The sequence below is a fragment of the Lepisosteus oculatus genome, chromosome 6 (genome assembly GCF_040954835.1).
Source record: "Lepisosteus oculatus isolate fLepOcu1 chromosome 6, fLepOcu1.hap2, whole genome shotgun sequence".
Classification (NCBI taxonomy): Eukaryota; Metazoa; Chordata; class Actinopteri; order Semionotiformes; family Lepisosteidae; genus Lepisosteus; species Lepisosteus oculatus.
The window spans coordinates 29338190-29355621 of record NC_090701.1 but is presented as its reverse complement, the minus strand read 5'-3'; the positions used below and the strand labels follow the sequence as shown (position 1 = coordinate 29355621).

Below are 17432 nucleotides of genomic sequence, written 5' to 3'. Positions count from 1 at the left end.
CTGTGCTTCTGTAAGATGCCTGATTGGATAAGTGGATACAGTTGTAAGTAGTATAAAATCATCATCCCAATAATGACTAAATCATTCCTAAAACTGTTTTCGACTGCCCAGTATCCACTTGTATCCTGTACTACAGGCTTTTTTGCTGGCATTGCTTAACACACAGAGCTCAATGGAAAAGCACACTAAAGGTATCTAAGATTAACAGCTCCTCTGGGAGAATATACTGTACAATACATAAGGATTGAAGTTAACATGTAACTTTTATGTTAAGCAGTCATGTCATATTGAAGAGACCTGAGCATACACACAGTAATAGGGATATTCATAAAACATAATTCTTTTATTCTACTTCTTTTTTCACGTCACATTTTGTCAGTGCCACCCATGAGCTGTGGGGCTCAGAGTTGTTGCTCTCCTCCCATCCACAATTGCTTCTGTTAGGCACAAGAGGGCACTCTGATCAATTCTAATGGACTTTGCTCCCCTTCCAGCTTGATTCAGCCACGTTCCATTCCTTTTTATAATGCTCTCATATAATAAATCTACAAAATTGATTGTAAGGAAACAGAAAACTCAGGCTTACACTATTTACAATACATCTTTTCATATGACTGTATCTTAAAGAGTACATTGTGGGTTACTGTGGGACTAAAAAGACTCACATGGAATTCCACTGAAAGAACCAGTTTTAGCTGTTTGAATAATTAAACAACTACAACAGAGTTAATTATAAGCACTTTGCTAATTAAGGACTTACATTACAGATGCTATCTCATTCTTTAACCAGATGAGTCCGTGAGAACAGAGTCTCATTTAAAAAAAATGACCTGGCAAAGAGGGTTAAAGCAGTGTTCCGCTGCAGACCAAGCATAGAAAGAGAGGAAAACCAGGACAGTCAATAACAAATCACATAAAAAGGAAAAGAAAAATAAGCCATGGCAGTGTTAACATGTGTGAGTGTTAGGCAGAAAAGATCACACAACAGAATACTCTCTGAGATAAAAGGTGAACCACTTTCAGCTCACACTGCAGTTTGGTCCATGCATTTGTTTGCTTTGCAGAGAAGGCAGATTGATCAAAGAATAGAAATAATGCAGATGAGCACAGAAGGGGGCTTGGTGATTAACCTTAGGGCTGAACAGTGTAAGACCTCACATAGCGTAGCTTTAGAAGTCATTCTGTTAACCACATGAGCAGTGTGCAGGGTGGGGAGTTCAGACATTTGAAGTAGTGTGTGTCTGGAGGAACACGTAAAACAAGACTTGTCAACGAGATATTGGTCTAGAACAATAGCTCGACTCAGCATCTTCAAGGAGCCAGAGGAGCTGCAATGGTTTCCTGCCTCATTCAGTGGTCATGATTCTGGATTCCCTTATTTATGAAAACATATGCCAACTTCCTGTTGGTACTGCACATGAACAAATATTTAATCTGATGGACATCTTGATGGAATGAAAACTTTGGGGATTCCTCCCCCCCCCCCGAAGGAAACTGTTTTTCAGCAGGTCTTTCAAGGATCTTTTGTTGTCCAGAGTGGAGCCGTAATATTACTTTTGAAAGGAATATAAATGAAAGTGGAATGAATCAAATAAAAACATTACTTTTTTTAATAATTGAGTGCATGCAGTAAAGTAATCCTTTCTGCTAATAGGAAGAGGATATGGAAGATCTTAATTATAAAAATGTTGTATACAGATCATAGTTCTTTTGATTCACATAAGGAATAGTCTCTCATTTCAATTTAAACAGATAAGCACTTATTAAGCTCTCAAAAGCACTGCTCCTCTGATATGATCTAAGAGGCTTTATTAGGTAGTACATTTTTGCTTCATCTAAGACCTTAAAGAGACACTTCTGTTGCAGGAGAACACAAATAGATCATATCAGTTGTGAATTTTTCGATCTGCCTCAGGGAGGCCAAGTGCAGTCATTTCAGATAAAGTTTTCTTTGTAATGCGCTGTAATTGTCTTCATCTTAAAGCAACTTCACTTTTGGGCTTCCTAGATCGAAAAGCAGTTTGCTGAACTAATTAAAATTTGTTATAAGACGATAACAATGGGAACTTAAAGAGGTAGTAATTGTGATTCAGATGGCTTTTTTATGAGCCTCTACAGACTGATTTTACTGTCAGGAGTTCACCGCGGAAATGACGCTAAGTCTTGACTGTACTCTTGTGGGTGTTTTGTTGTGTCGTTCAGCTGAGAGCTTCTGTCATCAGAAAGGACAAAGTTTCCCACAAGACTGCAATCATACATGTGAAAAAGTAAAGCTTAATTTCACACTGAAGAGCAGAAAGAAGAAACACCATGTTTCAGTTGCCACCTGAAGAAAGCTTGAGAGCCGCAACATTTAGTTTTTTCACTATTTTTAAGTGTGAAATTAACTTTTGCTTGTTCTTTTGTGGCCAACACACTGACGCAACTCTTCACTCTGACCTCAATAAACGTATAATCCACCGTATTGTGACATAACTCTATCACTAAGTTTTCTTAGGATGTGTTATTGTTTCCTTCACTCCCTTTTAGTTTTTCTTATACTTTTCTTATACTGTCTCAGGACAGTGACATGAAATTAAGTTGATACTGGAGCTTTTCTTGGTAATTGTTATGATCTAGTAAAACCATCTGACACTTTTATCTTTGTCTCACACAGAGAAACATACTGTATGTCTCTGCGGCATATTATCAGTTTGGCTCTTTAGATTTAGTCTTGATTGGCTTGAAATATCTTCCCAGTAGACATTCAGTTCTCAGAGGGATGGACAGTTTTTATTACCCAGTGATCCATAACAGAAGTAAATCCTCAGCCTGTCAGATTCTGTTACTGACATCCTGACAGTATCCTGTCTTGGCAACATGTGGGTGAATCACTGACTAGCAAACTGTGATTCTGCCACAGGCAGCCAGGATAGGGTACTGTCAGGATGTCAGGAGCTGCCCCAGTTGAGCTGGAGAAAAGGAAATCATTAGGTGTTCTTGCACCCAACAATCTGTTAGTACAATAAAAATACATTATCAGTTAAAAATAAATGACTTTATGGGATCATCATATTTATACCTCTGACATCAAATTCCCTTACCACTTTTTAGTTTTTATTACACAGGCCGGGCTAAGCTTTTGTTGTGTTTGTTAGTAGCATGCATGTGGAGACACAAAGAAGCAACGCCCTTGATTTGGGCTCTTTCAGTTTGAGGGCCTCTTTATTGTGCCACTGAAGCTGCGGTATGAATGACATCTCTGAGTGTGATCTGTAAAAGGAGACCAGGTACAAATGTACAAGCAAAGCCTGCTTCCTTTCATGTGACATGTAGCACAGGAAAAATTGAACAAGAGGCAGAAATGTTAAAACTATAGCGGGTTTTGTCTGCTGAGCTTGGCTATCTGTGAGCATTTGTACTTCTGCGTGTCTGAAGTCATTTCACCTGGGTAATTAATAACTTGTTCCTGTTTTGAACAGGCTCATGCTTCTAATAAATAAAGGCCCCAAAGGCAGTAAAGAAGGAAGCTAGATATTGTCTAATGATAAGAGAAATGTGAAGTAGAAAGTCAGAGAACTCGGCAACACCGCTAACTCTCCTATATAAGCAAACCCTCCCATCGTCTCAAACACCCCAAAAATGCAGTGAAACCCAACCAGGACACGACCTTCATCACACTGACCCAAACCTGCTCCTTGCAAACATGCACAGATGAACACAGAGACAAGGAGGGCACTGCATGAAGGATACCCCTAAGGATTTGACCAGTATGCAGACGGTACACACACAAGAGCTAAGCGCTGTGTCATGCTGGGATGGAATGTGCAGATGAGGACCAGGCTCCTTTCCCCAAGCAGGCCCTAAAGTCGCCAGATAGCTGATTACAGCTGCCTTTGACCGCTAGTCCCTTTGAAGCCTTCCTTTTTTTCTCCCCTCACTGAGTGGGACATTACCATTTGGTGCAGTTGCTTGGTTGAGAGAGGGGTGCCAACAAGGGGGTTTCCGACACACTGCACGTTTGCTCATTCACACCAGCTGTATCTTTTGTCAGAGCTAGACTACAGCAGACTCGTTTGATAAAAGGGAATGCAGTCTGTTTCTTATTATTTGTCTATGGATTGGTATCGCTTGTATATAAAATTTGCATTATAAACACTTAGTGCAGGTGGATGTAAAATGTTATTGCATAGCTGCAGTAATAATCCTTAGTTTTTGCATTTTACTTTTGCTTTTTGTTTAGAGACATATGAATGCAAAAATGATAAAAAAGAGAGGAGCCCATCCCTCCTGTCTGGCTGGTTTGGTAGTTAGTAGTTAATTGATCAAGGATCTTGTCCTACTACTTTTTGTAAGAAATTAAGAAGAATTGACTTCTACAATATGACTGGACAGCTTGTTCCATACTCCCACATCCATTTGTGTAAAAAATTGGACCTATTGTTGTCAACTAAAGAAATAATTCTAATAATACACTATTTGCATGCCCATGCCCATGGATGGGATGGCCAGACACATATCAACGGGATTCTCTTTTTTAAGATGCACACCATTTCTTTTATTAATCCCAAAATAAAACGGGCTACCAGAATTTCAAAAGGTGTGTGAAAAGGTTAAAAAGTTTAATGTGAGAGAATGATCTCAACTTTAAAGCGTTCTTACAGTATTCAGAGGCCTCTTTTTGAGTGTGATGAGCCTCTTCAAAGAGAAGTGCGAGGTGGAAAAGTACTGTCTTTAAACAAAAGTTCTCTGCCTCCAGCTTCCACCCACTTTACTTTACTTTACTTGATTTTGTCCTGTTTGGATGAATTTTCACTGTGAAATTGTATAAAACAAGCCATCTCCTGTTCCACGCTCTCCCCTGATGTATTTGAGACTTAAAGAATGGGCCATGTACAGTTCTAAAATACACACAGCTGTGCAAATTAATTTACTTTCTAATGTCTGTTGATCATGGACTACAGCCTTAATCCTCAGGAAGAGTGAAGGCCCTGCACATGTTCTTTAGATCTGTTTCCAGCTAGGCTTCTCAAAGCTGTATCTGAGCACAGATTTGTGCTCTGAGATATGGGCTCATACATTAGTTAGATAAGCACTATATAAAGTAAATTATTTGCTGACGCCACTGATAGGAGTGAATTCCAGCATAAGCATGCATTTCTCAAACGGCTCTTACTTCTGTGAATGTGCAGCAATGCAATGCTTGCCTCCCACTCCTGTATCCTACTTATCATCTCTCTGGAGTGAAACAGAAACGATGAAGGTTGTCTCTTGTCATGTGCAGCAGGCAGCTGCCCAGCGTGGCTGTAGTTGGTCAGGCAAGGTGAAAAGGAAGTAGTTATTAACCTCAGGAGCAGTCTGTGCCTGCTTCAACTGGTCCTGCAGGCACCTGGAATAAGAAATCATCCTGCTGGGTAACACTGCTGACACTGTAGAACAGTGGAGGATGAAGTCAGTCTGACCTGCGGTTTGTTTGAGTTTCCGTGATAATTTCCAGTAAAGCCTCCAAGTCGTATTTAGGCTTTATTTGTTCTTTGCCTTTTTATTATGACTTCAGTAAAATTACTCAAGAAAAAAAAAAGACACAGCATGCGCACAAACATCTTTGTCTTGAGCCGTTCAAGTGCTGAGTAGGGAGAGGGGCTTTCTGGAGCTGTTCGGTTCAGATCCATGACGGTCTTTTTGAGTACCTGTGTCTGTTAGTGCACAGAGCTGATACTAAGTATTTAAAACCTCTGCCCGACACCGGCCCATTCCCCACAGGCCAACACTTCAGCTCCTACTGTCAGGACAGAGGAAATAAATACTGAGTTCTTGCTCTAATAAACTTTTCTGTATGGTGATCTGTATATACCCACACTCAAAAAACCCTGAAGAAAGTGTCTAAAGGAAACATGTAGGGTTTGGGGAGAATATTATTACACCACAGCCTTTGCTTGCTAGACCACTCATTTAGTGTTATTTGGTAATATGTAGGTGTGACAAAGGGAGGCCATTCTGATGATCGAGCTCATTTGGTTTTTAGTAGTTAATTGATATTTGGATCACATCCAGGCGTTTCTTGAAGGAAAACAGGGTATTGGCTTTGAAAATAAGTCTGGATAGCTTCTTCCAGACTTCCACAACCCTTTGTGCAAAGTAGTACAGTAGTGAGTTTGAGGCTCGATAGGATATTTATAGTACAAACATTTCAAGAAGAAAGAAAATGAGGGGAGGAGGGAAATGCTACCTAACACCTGATACCTCTGTCAGTACTACTAATTCCTTAGTTAGCTAAGAAGGAAATGTCAGGTCCTAAGTGAAGGACCTATGTCTGTGTCTAAAAATCCTATGAATACCACACCCAGTGAACTCATGAGCTAATTTCATGGTCTACTGAGCAGACAAAACCCTTGACTAGGCAGAAATTTAAACTTTTTCTGCAACTGGAAAAATAAAAAGCAGAGGATTCAACAGATGCTGACTTTTGCCATTTGCGAGGGACAGTAGAATTACAGGCCACTGTAAGTGTGGTAAAGCCCTATGGGGAAACAGGAGGAACTTTCTCTGTAAGCTGTCAAACAGTACATATCGTACTTGAGGAATGCAAGGGAAGGTCATTGCCAAGTGCAGAAGAGAACTAGCAGAAAATTAACTTTCTTGGCTAAGCTGTTAAAAATATCAAACACATCAAAAGAGCTAGACCATTCAGAGGAAGGAAAGTATACAGAAATCTTCTAATTTAGTTTGTCCCGGTGCTTGGCCAGATGGCAAGGAATTGGACCAGTATTGCTAGTCTGGGAGAGCAGTGCTGTCTAACTGTCAGAGAAGAATGACCGAATGTTAAAAAAGATCCCGCAGAAATCAAGTGAAAACATCATTACTGTAATTCTCAACATTATAAAATAATAAATCATCCAAGATTTATTCAAACCTTGAAGAAATTATCTTTTTGCGACTTTCCTCCTCTACACAATGTGAAAAATTAATAACAAAGGATAACGCAATGTTAGGAAATACAGATAAAAGTGTATAGATCAGGGGAATGTTTGTTAAAATTGCACAATGTACTAGTATTCATCTAGAATACTGTATATAATTTTGGTCTCCATGTAACAAGGAAGAAGATTGCTGCTCTGGAACAATTCCAGAGAAGAGCAACCAGGCACATTCCTGGGTTCGAAAGAATGTGCTACTCTGACAGACTTACAGCACTGAAACCTTTCAGTCCTGAGCAGAGACGACTATGAGGGGATCTCTTTCAGATTTTCAAAATTGTTGACATTGACATTGTCAAGCTATTGCATGTCTGCCGAATCCACAATGAAGCTTGAACCAAGACACAACCTCACCCACTGCCCGAGTGTAGCCCCCCTTGGATGATCCTCCGCAGCCCCACTGCACAGCTGTTTAGGCAATGATGTGAAACTCGGGGAATTTATATAGAATGTTGGCTGTGGGAGCAGCTTCCTTTATTGTTAGTAGATAGGGCATTTGCTTTGCAGGCAGGTAAAAGACAACACAATACACAATACATTTAACATATGAACCCACAACATGAGCCCATTACCAGATAATAAACATACAAGCATTCTGTGGTTAACAAGTTCAAGCTGATAGCTGTGTCAGCATGTGTAGGCTGCAAAACACCTGAAGAAGACTTACAGGTTGTGGGTTCAGGTTCCTGCTGAAGACACTACTGTTGTAACTTGAGTGAGGTACTTTATCCCAGTCCACCCAGCTATATAAGTGAGTAACAGCATTATTGTGGGGTGATCCCAGTGATGGGCTAGTTTTCTTTCCTGGATGGTAGTGCTCTCTAGACAGAAACCAGGGTGAACTCTGCCCCTGCTTTATTTTAAGGTAGGTAAAAATATTGGGGGGCCATGGTAGCTCAGAGGGCAAGGGCGTCTAGCTCCTGACCGGAAGGTCCTGTGTTCAATCCTAGGTACAGGCAAGTAGCTGATGTAGCTTTCTCTAATTCCTTCCAGACAGCTCCCAGGTCCACTCAGCCTGCTTTCCAAATGAGTACCGGGGGTTAATCCTTCTGCGGGTAAGAGGCCAGCTGGAGTGTGATGCTGACCACCTCACCTCCATTTCCAATGTCAGATGGTCAAGGAAAATGGTGGCCCTTGCACCTCATTCCCCATGGGTCTTTATGGCCTGAAAAGGGACCTACCTACTGTACCTTAGATTATTGGGGCTCAGAGTGGAATTCAGCCAGGACATCTGGGCTGACACCCCAGTTATTTTGTAAAGTGCCATGCGGTTTTTAACAACCAGATAGTCAGGACCTGGGTTTTACATGCCATCCAAAGGACAGGAGCTCCTACAGCACAGTGTCACTTTGCACAATACAAGAACATGACTGCTGTTTGTTGTCGTAGTGAGGACCAGGAGCTGTGGCTTTGTTTTGTGGCGCACACGACAGGAAGAGAGAGTTCACTCTTGAGTTGCTAGAAAGAAGACCTTCATGTGCTTAAACAACAAGAGCACTGCTTTTGTCACAAGATGCTCTTCAGGCTTTTGAAAACCATGGAAGGCTGAGAACAGATGAATAAAATCACCTTTTTCTGAGACTTTATGGAGATCTTGTCTCTCGCACACCCACACCAGCATTTCTCCAGCTCCTCTCTGAAGTGCAGAAAAGATCTAATTTGCACACTAAAGCTTTTATATAGTTACACATTATGTCATTTCCAAGTACTTAATTTGTAATCTGGGTCCCCAGTGGAATTTCCTGTGCCAGTTGTGACACCTGGTTTTTCTTTTTTACTTATGGTGAAGTTTGTCTTGTGTTATGAGTTTGTAAACCAAAAAATGTATACGGTACAAACTATCGCTGCCATCTGGAGGCCAGATCTTGGTACTGTAGAACGTGAACCTCCTGTCCCAAGGTGACTTGCAGTGACAACCTCCTAATTCCACCCACCAGGGGTCTTCGGTTATTCTCACTGGATGCTCTTTTTTAAGTCACTGGGAGATCTTCAGGCGATTGCATGGTTCTTGCTGTGTATGCATTATTTCATTTGTCAGGCAATGAATACACTTTATTAGTTTGTGTGGTGGGATTCTGAAAGAATATTGATCTGCTCCAATTAAAAGTAGTCTTAAGTATTTGTTGGATGTGAGGACATCAGACGTGATTCTTATGTTCTGACCATCAAGTAACACAGTCGCTTGGGCCTGTCTTCAGAATTATGATTAACTTCACTTAGACTTACAGCTCGGCAAGGGGAAGTTTTCTTTTTACACAGACTGAGGAGATTTGTCAGTCTCAAAGCTAGAGTGGAGTTTCTCAGTGTTTGCGTGGAAAACTATCAGTGAACCGACACTACCGAGTTCCTTTCCCAAGACACGGGGTCACCCGCAGCCCCGAGACTCCTGAGGAGCCTGGGCATGACCATTGTGAGAACAACTGTTGTGAAACAAAGAGACTTCAGATGAGGAAGTGTTCACAGGCATTCCAGCCAGCTGTGGGCTCAACATGCAGTCCACAGGGGACGCAGACTGTGATCATGTGCTCTTTTTTAGTCTGTGTACATCTCTATACATCTGTGTGCATCTTTGTGTCTCTGGTAGGGGTGTACATTTGTGCTTGTGTGTTTTGTTTGTATACAGTATGTGAATGTCTGTGTGCTCAGTCTTGGTGTGTGTATGTGAAAATAGTAACCTTTTCTTGAATTGGATATTCCTGGAAATGTTCCATGTTGTAATTATCCCATGACAGAAAACTTTCTTTTCCCAGATTGGACATTTGGCAGACATACGGTATGTAGTTACAGTATAGTACCCCTGAGTAGCAGTCTGTCAGCCAACACACTGTGCTACTCTTTTGTCACGAGGAGCTCAATATTATTTTCCATGAAATACTCAGTGTCTGGTGTGCATATATCACTGTATTAAATTAACATGTATTTGATAACATACTGCAGTTGGTATAGCCCATTACAATTCTCATCTGCAAATTGTTTTTCTTGCCTCTCTTATGAAGTAATATGGAAGTAAAGGGAACCTGTGTACAGTTACGTCTTATTTGCAGAATAAGGAGAAAGACAATAAGAAAGAGCAGTAGACTCTCATGCCAGTCCTGTGTAAAGCCAGCAGACAAACTGAGTGGGAAAAAATAGCTTGGGATCAACTGACAGTGAGTACCTGTCACAGAGGAATGTATTATTCCATAAAACTGTGGTGGTTTTAACAGGCTGCTGTCTTCACTGGTGTGAATTAAATTTATTGATAAGGAATGTATTTCCTGATGTCAAGCTGTTTAATGTATTGTAGTGAAAGGCTCTGTATAGTTAGAAAATAATCTACAGAAGAGTTGTACAGTATAACTGTGAGGCTGCCTTTCTAGTAAAATGTCTTACTACAACTGTTTAAGGGGAGACGGATCACAGATGTTAAAGTATTCAGGAAGTCAGGCATCGTGGGGCTGAACAAGGAGGAAGAAAATGTGGGAAATATAGACAAACCATAGATTGGGGGTTTGGGGAGGAGGAGAGTCAAACAACCTCTTACTTACAAAGCATTTTTAGTATGGGTAGATTACCTGTTTAAGATTTGCTGAAAGGCTTTAGCTCACTCAACCGAAACCTGAATCAGAGTTCTACGCTGCGGGAAGTGTATAGGAGGTTTTCTGAAACCATGCAGGAAAAAATGAGCCTGGCTCCGACACTACAGTTTAAACAGGGAAGTGACTGTCTGTGAGTAGAGCCTTGGAAATACAGTTGTCAAATTATTCAAGGGGAGATTATCCCCAGAATGAGTGGTAAGACATCCCTCAGACATCAGTCCGAGCCACAGTTAATGGGTCCTGACAGCTGTTCCCCCAGAATTGGAAATAGACAATGAGTTAGAAAACAGGTACTGCCAGTGAAGATAGCATATACTGAAGTAATTGTGGTCAGGCTGTTGCAGGGATTTAAAAGCATCTGTCATAATGTACTCTAATAACTTTAAAGTATATTGTAACCAACCATTCAATGTAAATTAAAAAATTCTGTAGATCCACAAATTTTATGTATATCTGTTGTGCTGGCGATGATTCCTAAGATCTTTGACGTTGGTGTTGTGCCCTTTATTAGGTCTATTAGGTCTTTTAGGTTTCAACTCATATATGGGATAAGTGTGAGAGAATGCAGGCTTCATGAACATTATACTTAAACCTTAGGCTATTAATGTAACCTGAAATGGTTAAGGGATACATTATAAACTTAAATTGCTTAATTTGCAATAACCGATTTCTTAACCATAAGAAATCATTGCCTCTGAACAGTTTTCTGTGTATAAAGAACAATTTGTTATTCAGCAGTGTCTGGTGAAGTTCAACTATGTTGCAATCTTCTCGTTTCGCTGAAACTGTATTCGAGGTATGAAGTTATTAATGCTACAGTATATCCTGTTCTGACCTGCTTGCCCCTGTACATCCCTTGGGGTTTTCTGAAAGGCTCAGCATCGCTGTTATTTCCACACTTTAACAACTAAGCACTAGTACTGGACTCTGGCTCATACGGAATGCTGCTTAGTAAATATTTCTGATTGTCATGGTTTTGTAGTATGTTTTTAATGTTCCCTTTCACTTACACTCACCTGTGCTCAGCTGTACCTACAGTATGCTCAAATCTTTTTTCTTAAATATTGTTCTTACTATAGTTTACTGCCCTCTCAGCTTGAAGTCACCATTTGATTACTCAATTGGCTTGCCAGTATGGACCCTGCACCCTCACAGGACTGCGGATGGTCACCTCTGATGCTCACTTGTAAGCCATGTGCCAAGCCAGTGAGTCACAACGCTTCGAGAGACAGTTGGCACCGGTTGACTGTCAGGACTGCAAACTCATGGGCAGGTCCCAGAGGCGGCAGCTGTTGACTTTTCATTGGCTCAAGACCATCCAGCAGTTGGAGTCTGACCAGTCATGAGCTAGTGCCGAGAAAATCCCAGTCCCGTTCAGATGGTTCTGGGCTTAATGCAGTGCTGTCTTGAAGACTGGACTCGGATGTCACATCGGGTTCATGGGTGTGAATCTTTCTGCAGGGGAGCATTTGAAGTACAGAAACTGCCAAACAGTTTCTGTTTCAGGTGGTTCTTTCGGCTCCCCTTTTTCCTGTAAGGTCCCAGCAGATCTGACACTTCTGGAAAACTAGAGATGGGTTTCCCTGCAGCATACAAGTGGAACTGTTCTAATTTAATTAGAAAATAAGACACTGAGATGTAGAGAACTGTACAGGATTGATTTGTCTATGTGGACATAAGAGCTTTATAAGACCTGGCTTTCTATGTTAAGTTCTTTGGACATGGCCGTACAGGGAATAAGAGTCCACATTTTGTTTCCTGTGATAATGAGGTTAAATGAAGTTTTCTTGGTTAAAAGCGCACCCCTTGCTAGCAGCTGAAACCCATGCTTAAGGTTTTGTTTCTTTGTTTCAATTTTTTTTAAATAGCTTCACTTCCATGTTTGATTTAAAGCAATCTGCTCAAGTTGGTTTGCTTTGTGTTTCAAAACGCACAAACTGAACATTTGGAAAGAGCTTTAAAAGCGTTTGAGAAGTCGAGATGCAAAATGAAAGCTGGGCCCTTTAAGCCTTCTTTCTCCTTTTTGAGAATGAAACCTTTCTCTTTGGTCAAGCTGTAGCTCTGCACATTTGTCATCAGTGATTGGCAAGGGGAATGGGTAACTGTAAAGCAAACTTTTCCAGCCAGTGCATAAACACCAGAGTGCAGCAGCCAGTCACACAGCATGCCCTTATCTACCAATGGAATGCAACAGCTGCGTGGGGGGCCCTGAGGGTGGGCCTGCCGGAACCCCCCTGTCAGACCCCCGCCCTCCCTCCACAGGCTTCTGAAATGCTGCTCAACTAAAAAGTGTGAGAGCCAGAGAGAGGGACTTGGCTTGGCTACACACTTAAAACACAGAGAACAAGAGAGGGAGAGAGGGGGAAAGAGAGAGAGAGGGAGTGGGAGAGAGTGTTCTGAAAGGCAGGAATAAAAAGGAAGAAAGTGAAGTAGGGGGGGTTGAGTTGGAAGGGAAAGAAAGAGAGCAAGAATAAGGAGGAAAACAAAAGAAAAAGGGGGCTACCAAATGGCTACAGAGGAGACTGCCGGGGGAGCCCGCAAAGCTACGAAAAGCAAACTGTTTGAGTTCCTCGTCCACGGTGTGGTGAGTAGGTGCTGGCTGGCTGGGGTAAGAGCTGGGTTGCTCTGTGTGTGCAAAGCTTGGCAGTCTGCATGCGTGAGATAGCTGGGAAAGCCGTGTGAAGGTTATTTCCAGCCTTGAGTCGCGTACCGTTTCTTTTTAAAGAAGAGAGGGGAGGGAGGGAGCTGTGGGGAAGCAGGGGAGGTGGGTTTTGTAGTCATTAAAAAGAGAAAGAGACGCTGCTCCTTGGTCGCTTCCAGAAGAGCATGTGGAGTGCCTACTGCGACTGGCCTCCACAACTTGAGTTCTGCTGCTGCACGCAGCACACCTGGACAACTGGGGAGCCCCCCTCAACCTTTTAACCAGTTTAGATGAGACCAGTTCAAGCCCCCTTAATGGTTCAGTCTGGGAAGTGCAGAGGAAGGTTTATTGCCTTGAGAGGCTTATCAGAGCAACAAAAGTGGGCACAAAAGCCTTGTGCTTTGTAAAGAGTAGGAAAGTTTAGGAACAATACAAGTGGAATGCTGGAACAAATGGACGTCAGCTCTTAAGATCTGGCAGTCTGGCATATTGTCTTTTTGTTTGTTTTTAAGAGAAAAAATAATAAACTGCGTGGGAGAAGGTCAGTATACAATATGCTGTAGTGTGCTACTGTATGCATACTGTGTCAGGATTCAGGAGCCGTGTCTTCTAAGAAAACATGCCTAGTATGTTCCAGATTGCCTGACAGATTTTGTACAAGATGAAAACTCTTTTGCTACAGTAAGAGGAACCTGCTTAGTGCAAACACTCATCCAGCAAGCCCAGCAAACAATGTTGAGCACACATTGACTTTATTTGTGGGCCACCTTGGTGCTTGTCTTAATTAATTATGATAAACAAAGTCTTGCAAAAATAAACGTTGGTTTCCACCATGCTGGACCTGAAGAGCAGGGCATCCCTGGAGCCAAAAAGATTTAGAGAAACTCTGAGTTTCTTACACTCAGATGTCTCCTGAATAACAAATCTGTTCTGCTGCAATAGAAGCAAATGAAATACAAACCGTCTGGCTGTCTGGTTAGAAGAATTTAGAGACAAATTAGAAATTAGAGGTGTATGTCTACAACTTGCTATTGGTTTCTGATGCAGTTCTTTGTTTGTTCTTCTTAGATTGTTCTGTGCTGTCATAAATATTTCATTACAAACAGGGTAACACCTGAAAGAGAAAATGAGGAGAGGAGGTACAGCATGTTAGGCTTACCCTAGATATAGACCACCTCATAGAGTTCTCAGCTTCGTGTGACACTAATCAGCCGCCTCTGTGCATATTCCCTGACACTGTAGTTTGAGAAGTCTCTTCAGATGCTATTTTTGCAAGAATAAGTAGTCAGTATGACACATGGTGTGTAACTTTTACTTTTTTATTTTGGAATCTCCAATTATTTTCTTATTTATATTCTCCTATGTGAAATTGACAGAAACCAATATCCATTGCCCTGGTTCAGCAGATTTTGGCAGGTACATTGGTTTCATTGAGGAGAAAGTAAGTGGATGCTTTTGACATCCAAGTGACAAACCTGGAGACCCTTGTCAGGATCTTGCCATCCCACTGTTTCAGGTTGTAATGCGTAATCTGAAACACCACATGTAAATCACACGGGAGATGATTAGTCGTCTCTGTGCCATTCTCAATTTGTGTTCTATCTCATTGATGCTGAGCCTTGGCAATACCAGTCACTCTGAAAAGATCAGGTTAGTTTTTTGCCGATGTAGGTCGTTTAACTCAGGCATTAGCCTTCTAATCAATGTCACCCGCTGCTTCTCTGGAAAAACCTGTTTTGAGTTTGAGAAAAGCTTTTTTGGGATATAATGTTAACTATTTTCAGTATGGTTGGGGATCAGTTTGCTAGTTCGGCGTGGTTAGCTAAATTGCTTGTTTAGAAATGGTTACATAAATGACACGTCACTAAGGGCAAGGAAGGTCAGTGCCTTTCCTTCAGCTTTCTCCATGGCATGCTTTCAGCCAGTATGCATGAGTAAATAGGACCTGTGCACTAAAATGAGTGAAGTCAGGTGAACCACTAACGGCATTGATGCCCCGTTCTTCTTTCTCACCTTTCACTGAATCTATATGTTTGGAAAACGCTTGTGCGACTCGATGGTAAGGAAAGACAGATCACATCGCTGCTTCTTGTCTTTTCATTGTGCTATAAAAGAATAGACAAAGTTTTGCCTGTGGAGCCCTCTTCAGGTTACAGCATTCCTTTTCCTTTCAGCACAGAATAAACCTTTACCTATTCCTTTGCAGCCTACGCATGCTATTCATAGTTGAGCTATCCATATTTTGCTTTGTCTACATTGACACACAAGTTGTTTATTTTAAAGTGTGACAGGGTCAATAGTGGGACTGCGTGTCACAAACAGCACGGAGGCACGCAGACATCGTTGCATTCCCATGCGCACCCGATCACTCACTAATAAACTTCAATCACCTTGTCTATTTAAACTTCCACTTTGCAACTGTGGAACATGCAGCTGTGGCCCCTCCAGTGGGTGTGATAGTGGCAGCCTGCCACATAGTTACAAATATTACGAGTTGGTCATCTTGTGTGTGGCACCATGTACATTCAGTTGACCTTGTGAACTTCAAAGATGAAACTTTTGAATCCAGACCCCTGTATTCATAACTTTTATCTTCGTTAAATTAAGCAAATCAAAGAAAAGACGAAAGTTAAAAAAACCAAAAAACCAAACCAAACCAAAATAAAATCTCTTCTCTGTTCTGTACATCATCATTGCCATCTCTGCCAACCACATGAAGACTAACTATCCTAAATGTCTTGGGAAATACAAAGTCAGGATTTCAATAACCAAGTCAGCCTGTGATATCCCTGACATTATCCCCAACAATGCAAAATCTAGAACTCAGGTTTTATTAAGAGTCATAATAACTGTTAGTGGAGTGATGTTTTTATCATATTCTTCTATGTTTACAGTAACTGTAGCATGAAAACTAAAACTTCCATGGAGAACAATCTAGTTGTTCTTTGTTAAAATGTTCTTCTGCAAGAGTTCATCAGTGGTTCATGAAGGATTAGTTAAGAATTCGAACACAGCTGTGTAAGCCATTAAGTATGGGATTTTCCTCTTGTGGAGGATCTTCTTTGTATTTATGAAAGGTCTCTTTGCAGTTGAGGTTTCTTTGGAAAGGTCCAAAATAAACAGCGTTCTGCATTGCTCCCTGTTGATAAACTTGGCCTCTCTCCTGGCTTTTCATACTTGCTCTCGTCTCTGAAAACTAAGAAACATAATAGTAGATTGAGGGTGTTCCCCTTGTTGTGGCCTTGGCTAGGTAGTGCTATGTGCTTGTTGTGTGGTCAAGTTGGCGTTGCTCTCTAGATTTTCCTTGTGCCAGACATAGAAGGCATATGTTTTTTGGTCTGGAGTGTTCCTCCAAATCTATGATCCTTTGCTTAGTCTGTGTGAGTTTTTTGATGCATGTCTTTGACAATTTAGTTATGTGTGTGTTTGTCTTCAACTTTCAATTTTCAGCTTATGTCAGCCATTTATGTTTTGATGACCCAACACGTCAGATGTGATGTTGGTCCGGCTGTAGGAAGCAGTAGTTAGTTCAGAGAAGTTATCTTAGTCATAGGTTGTGTGTTACTAAGATGTTCATGCTCATTTGAGGAGGGCATAGTGGCACAGTGGTTAGCATTAGTGCCTGACAGTGCTGGGCTGCTATCTGTTGGAGGTTTGTACTATATGTCCTCCCCATGTTCACGTGGGTTTCTTCCTCATGCTCTGGTCTCCTCCCATAGCCTAAAGACATACCGTAGTAGTAGGTTAATTGACTTCTGGGAAAACTGGGTTTAGTTTAAAGTTTAAGTGTGTGTGTCTGTGTGTACCCTGTGATGTACTGCTGTCCTGTCCAGGGTGTATCCCGCCCTGCTCCTGTTGCTTGCTGAGATAGACTCCGGCTCCCCCGCGACCCTGTATTGGATGAAGCAGTTAGAAAATGGATGCAAGGATGGATGTTGGGCCTCAAAATCTGCACCTCAGCTGCACTCAAACTTTTTTCAGCTTTAGATTTTCTTTTTTTCTTGAGGCACTGAAAGCTTCTTTAGCCAGTTTTGACTTTTTTAGGCATAAAATAAATTCTCTACTTTATTGTCTTTAGTGTTTTCCATCCAGCCATTCCCAAAACGCAGCTTAATTCCTGGTAAGGGTACCTGATTTCGTTATTATTTTTGAATCACAACTACATACAGTAGGATAAGTCATTAAAAGTATAAACTGGAGGGAGGGAGACATTTCCCAGATGTCTTACTTCTGATGTTCGATCAGGTGACATCTTTT

The 17432-nt window shown here is 41.4% G+C and overlaps 1 protein-coding gene across 8 annotated transcripts in view; it reads left to right on the top strand.

Moving 5' to 3' along the window:
• smarcd3b (SWI/SNF related BAF chromatin remodeling complex subunit D3b) overlaps positions 1 to 17432 on the top strand; it is a 103943-nt gene that overhangs the window by 29863 nt on the left and 56648 nt on the right. For 4 of the 8 annotated variants that reach the window (XM_069191159.1, XM_069191158.1, XM_015354206.2 and 1 more), the window contains exon 1: positions 12807 to 13118. The exons of 1 other annotated variant lie outside the window; for it this stretch is intronic. In XM_069191159.1, coding sequence (XP_069047260.1) covers positions 13041 to 13118 — 78 coding nt within the window. In that variant the 5' untranslated portion in view covers positions 12807 to 13040. Of the gene's footprint in view, positions 1 to 12805; positions 13119 to 17432 lie in introns of those variants that run through there. 3 more of the 8 variants (XM_069191156.1, XM_015354201.2, XM_006634178.3) reach the window with 2 other exon arrangements.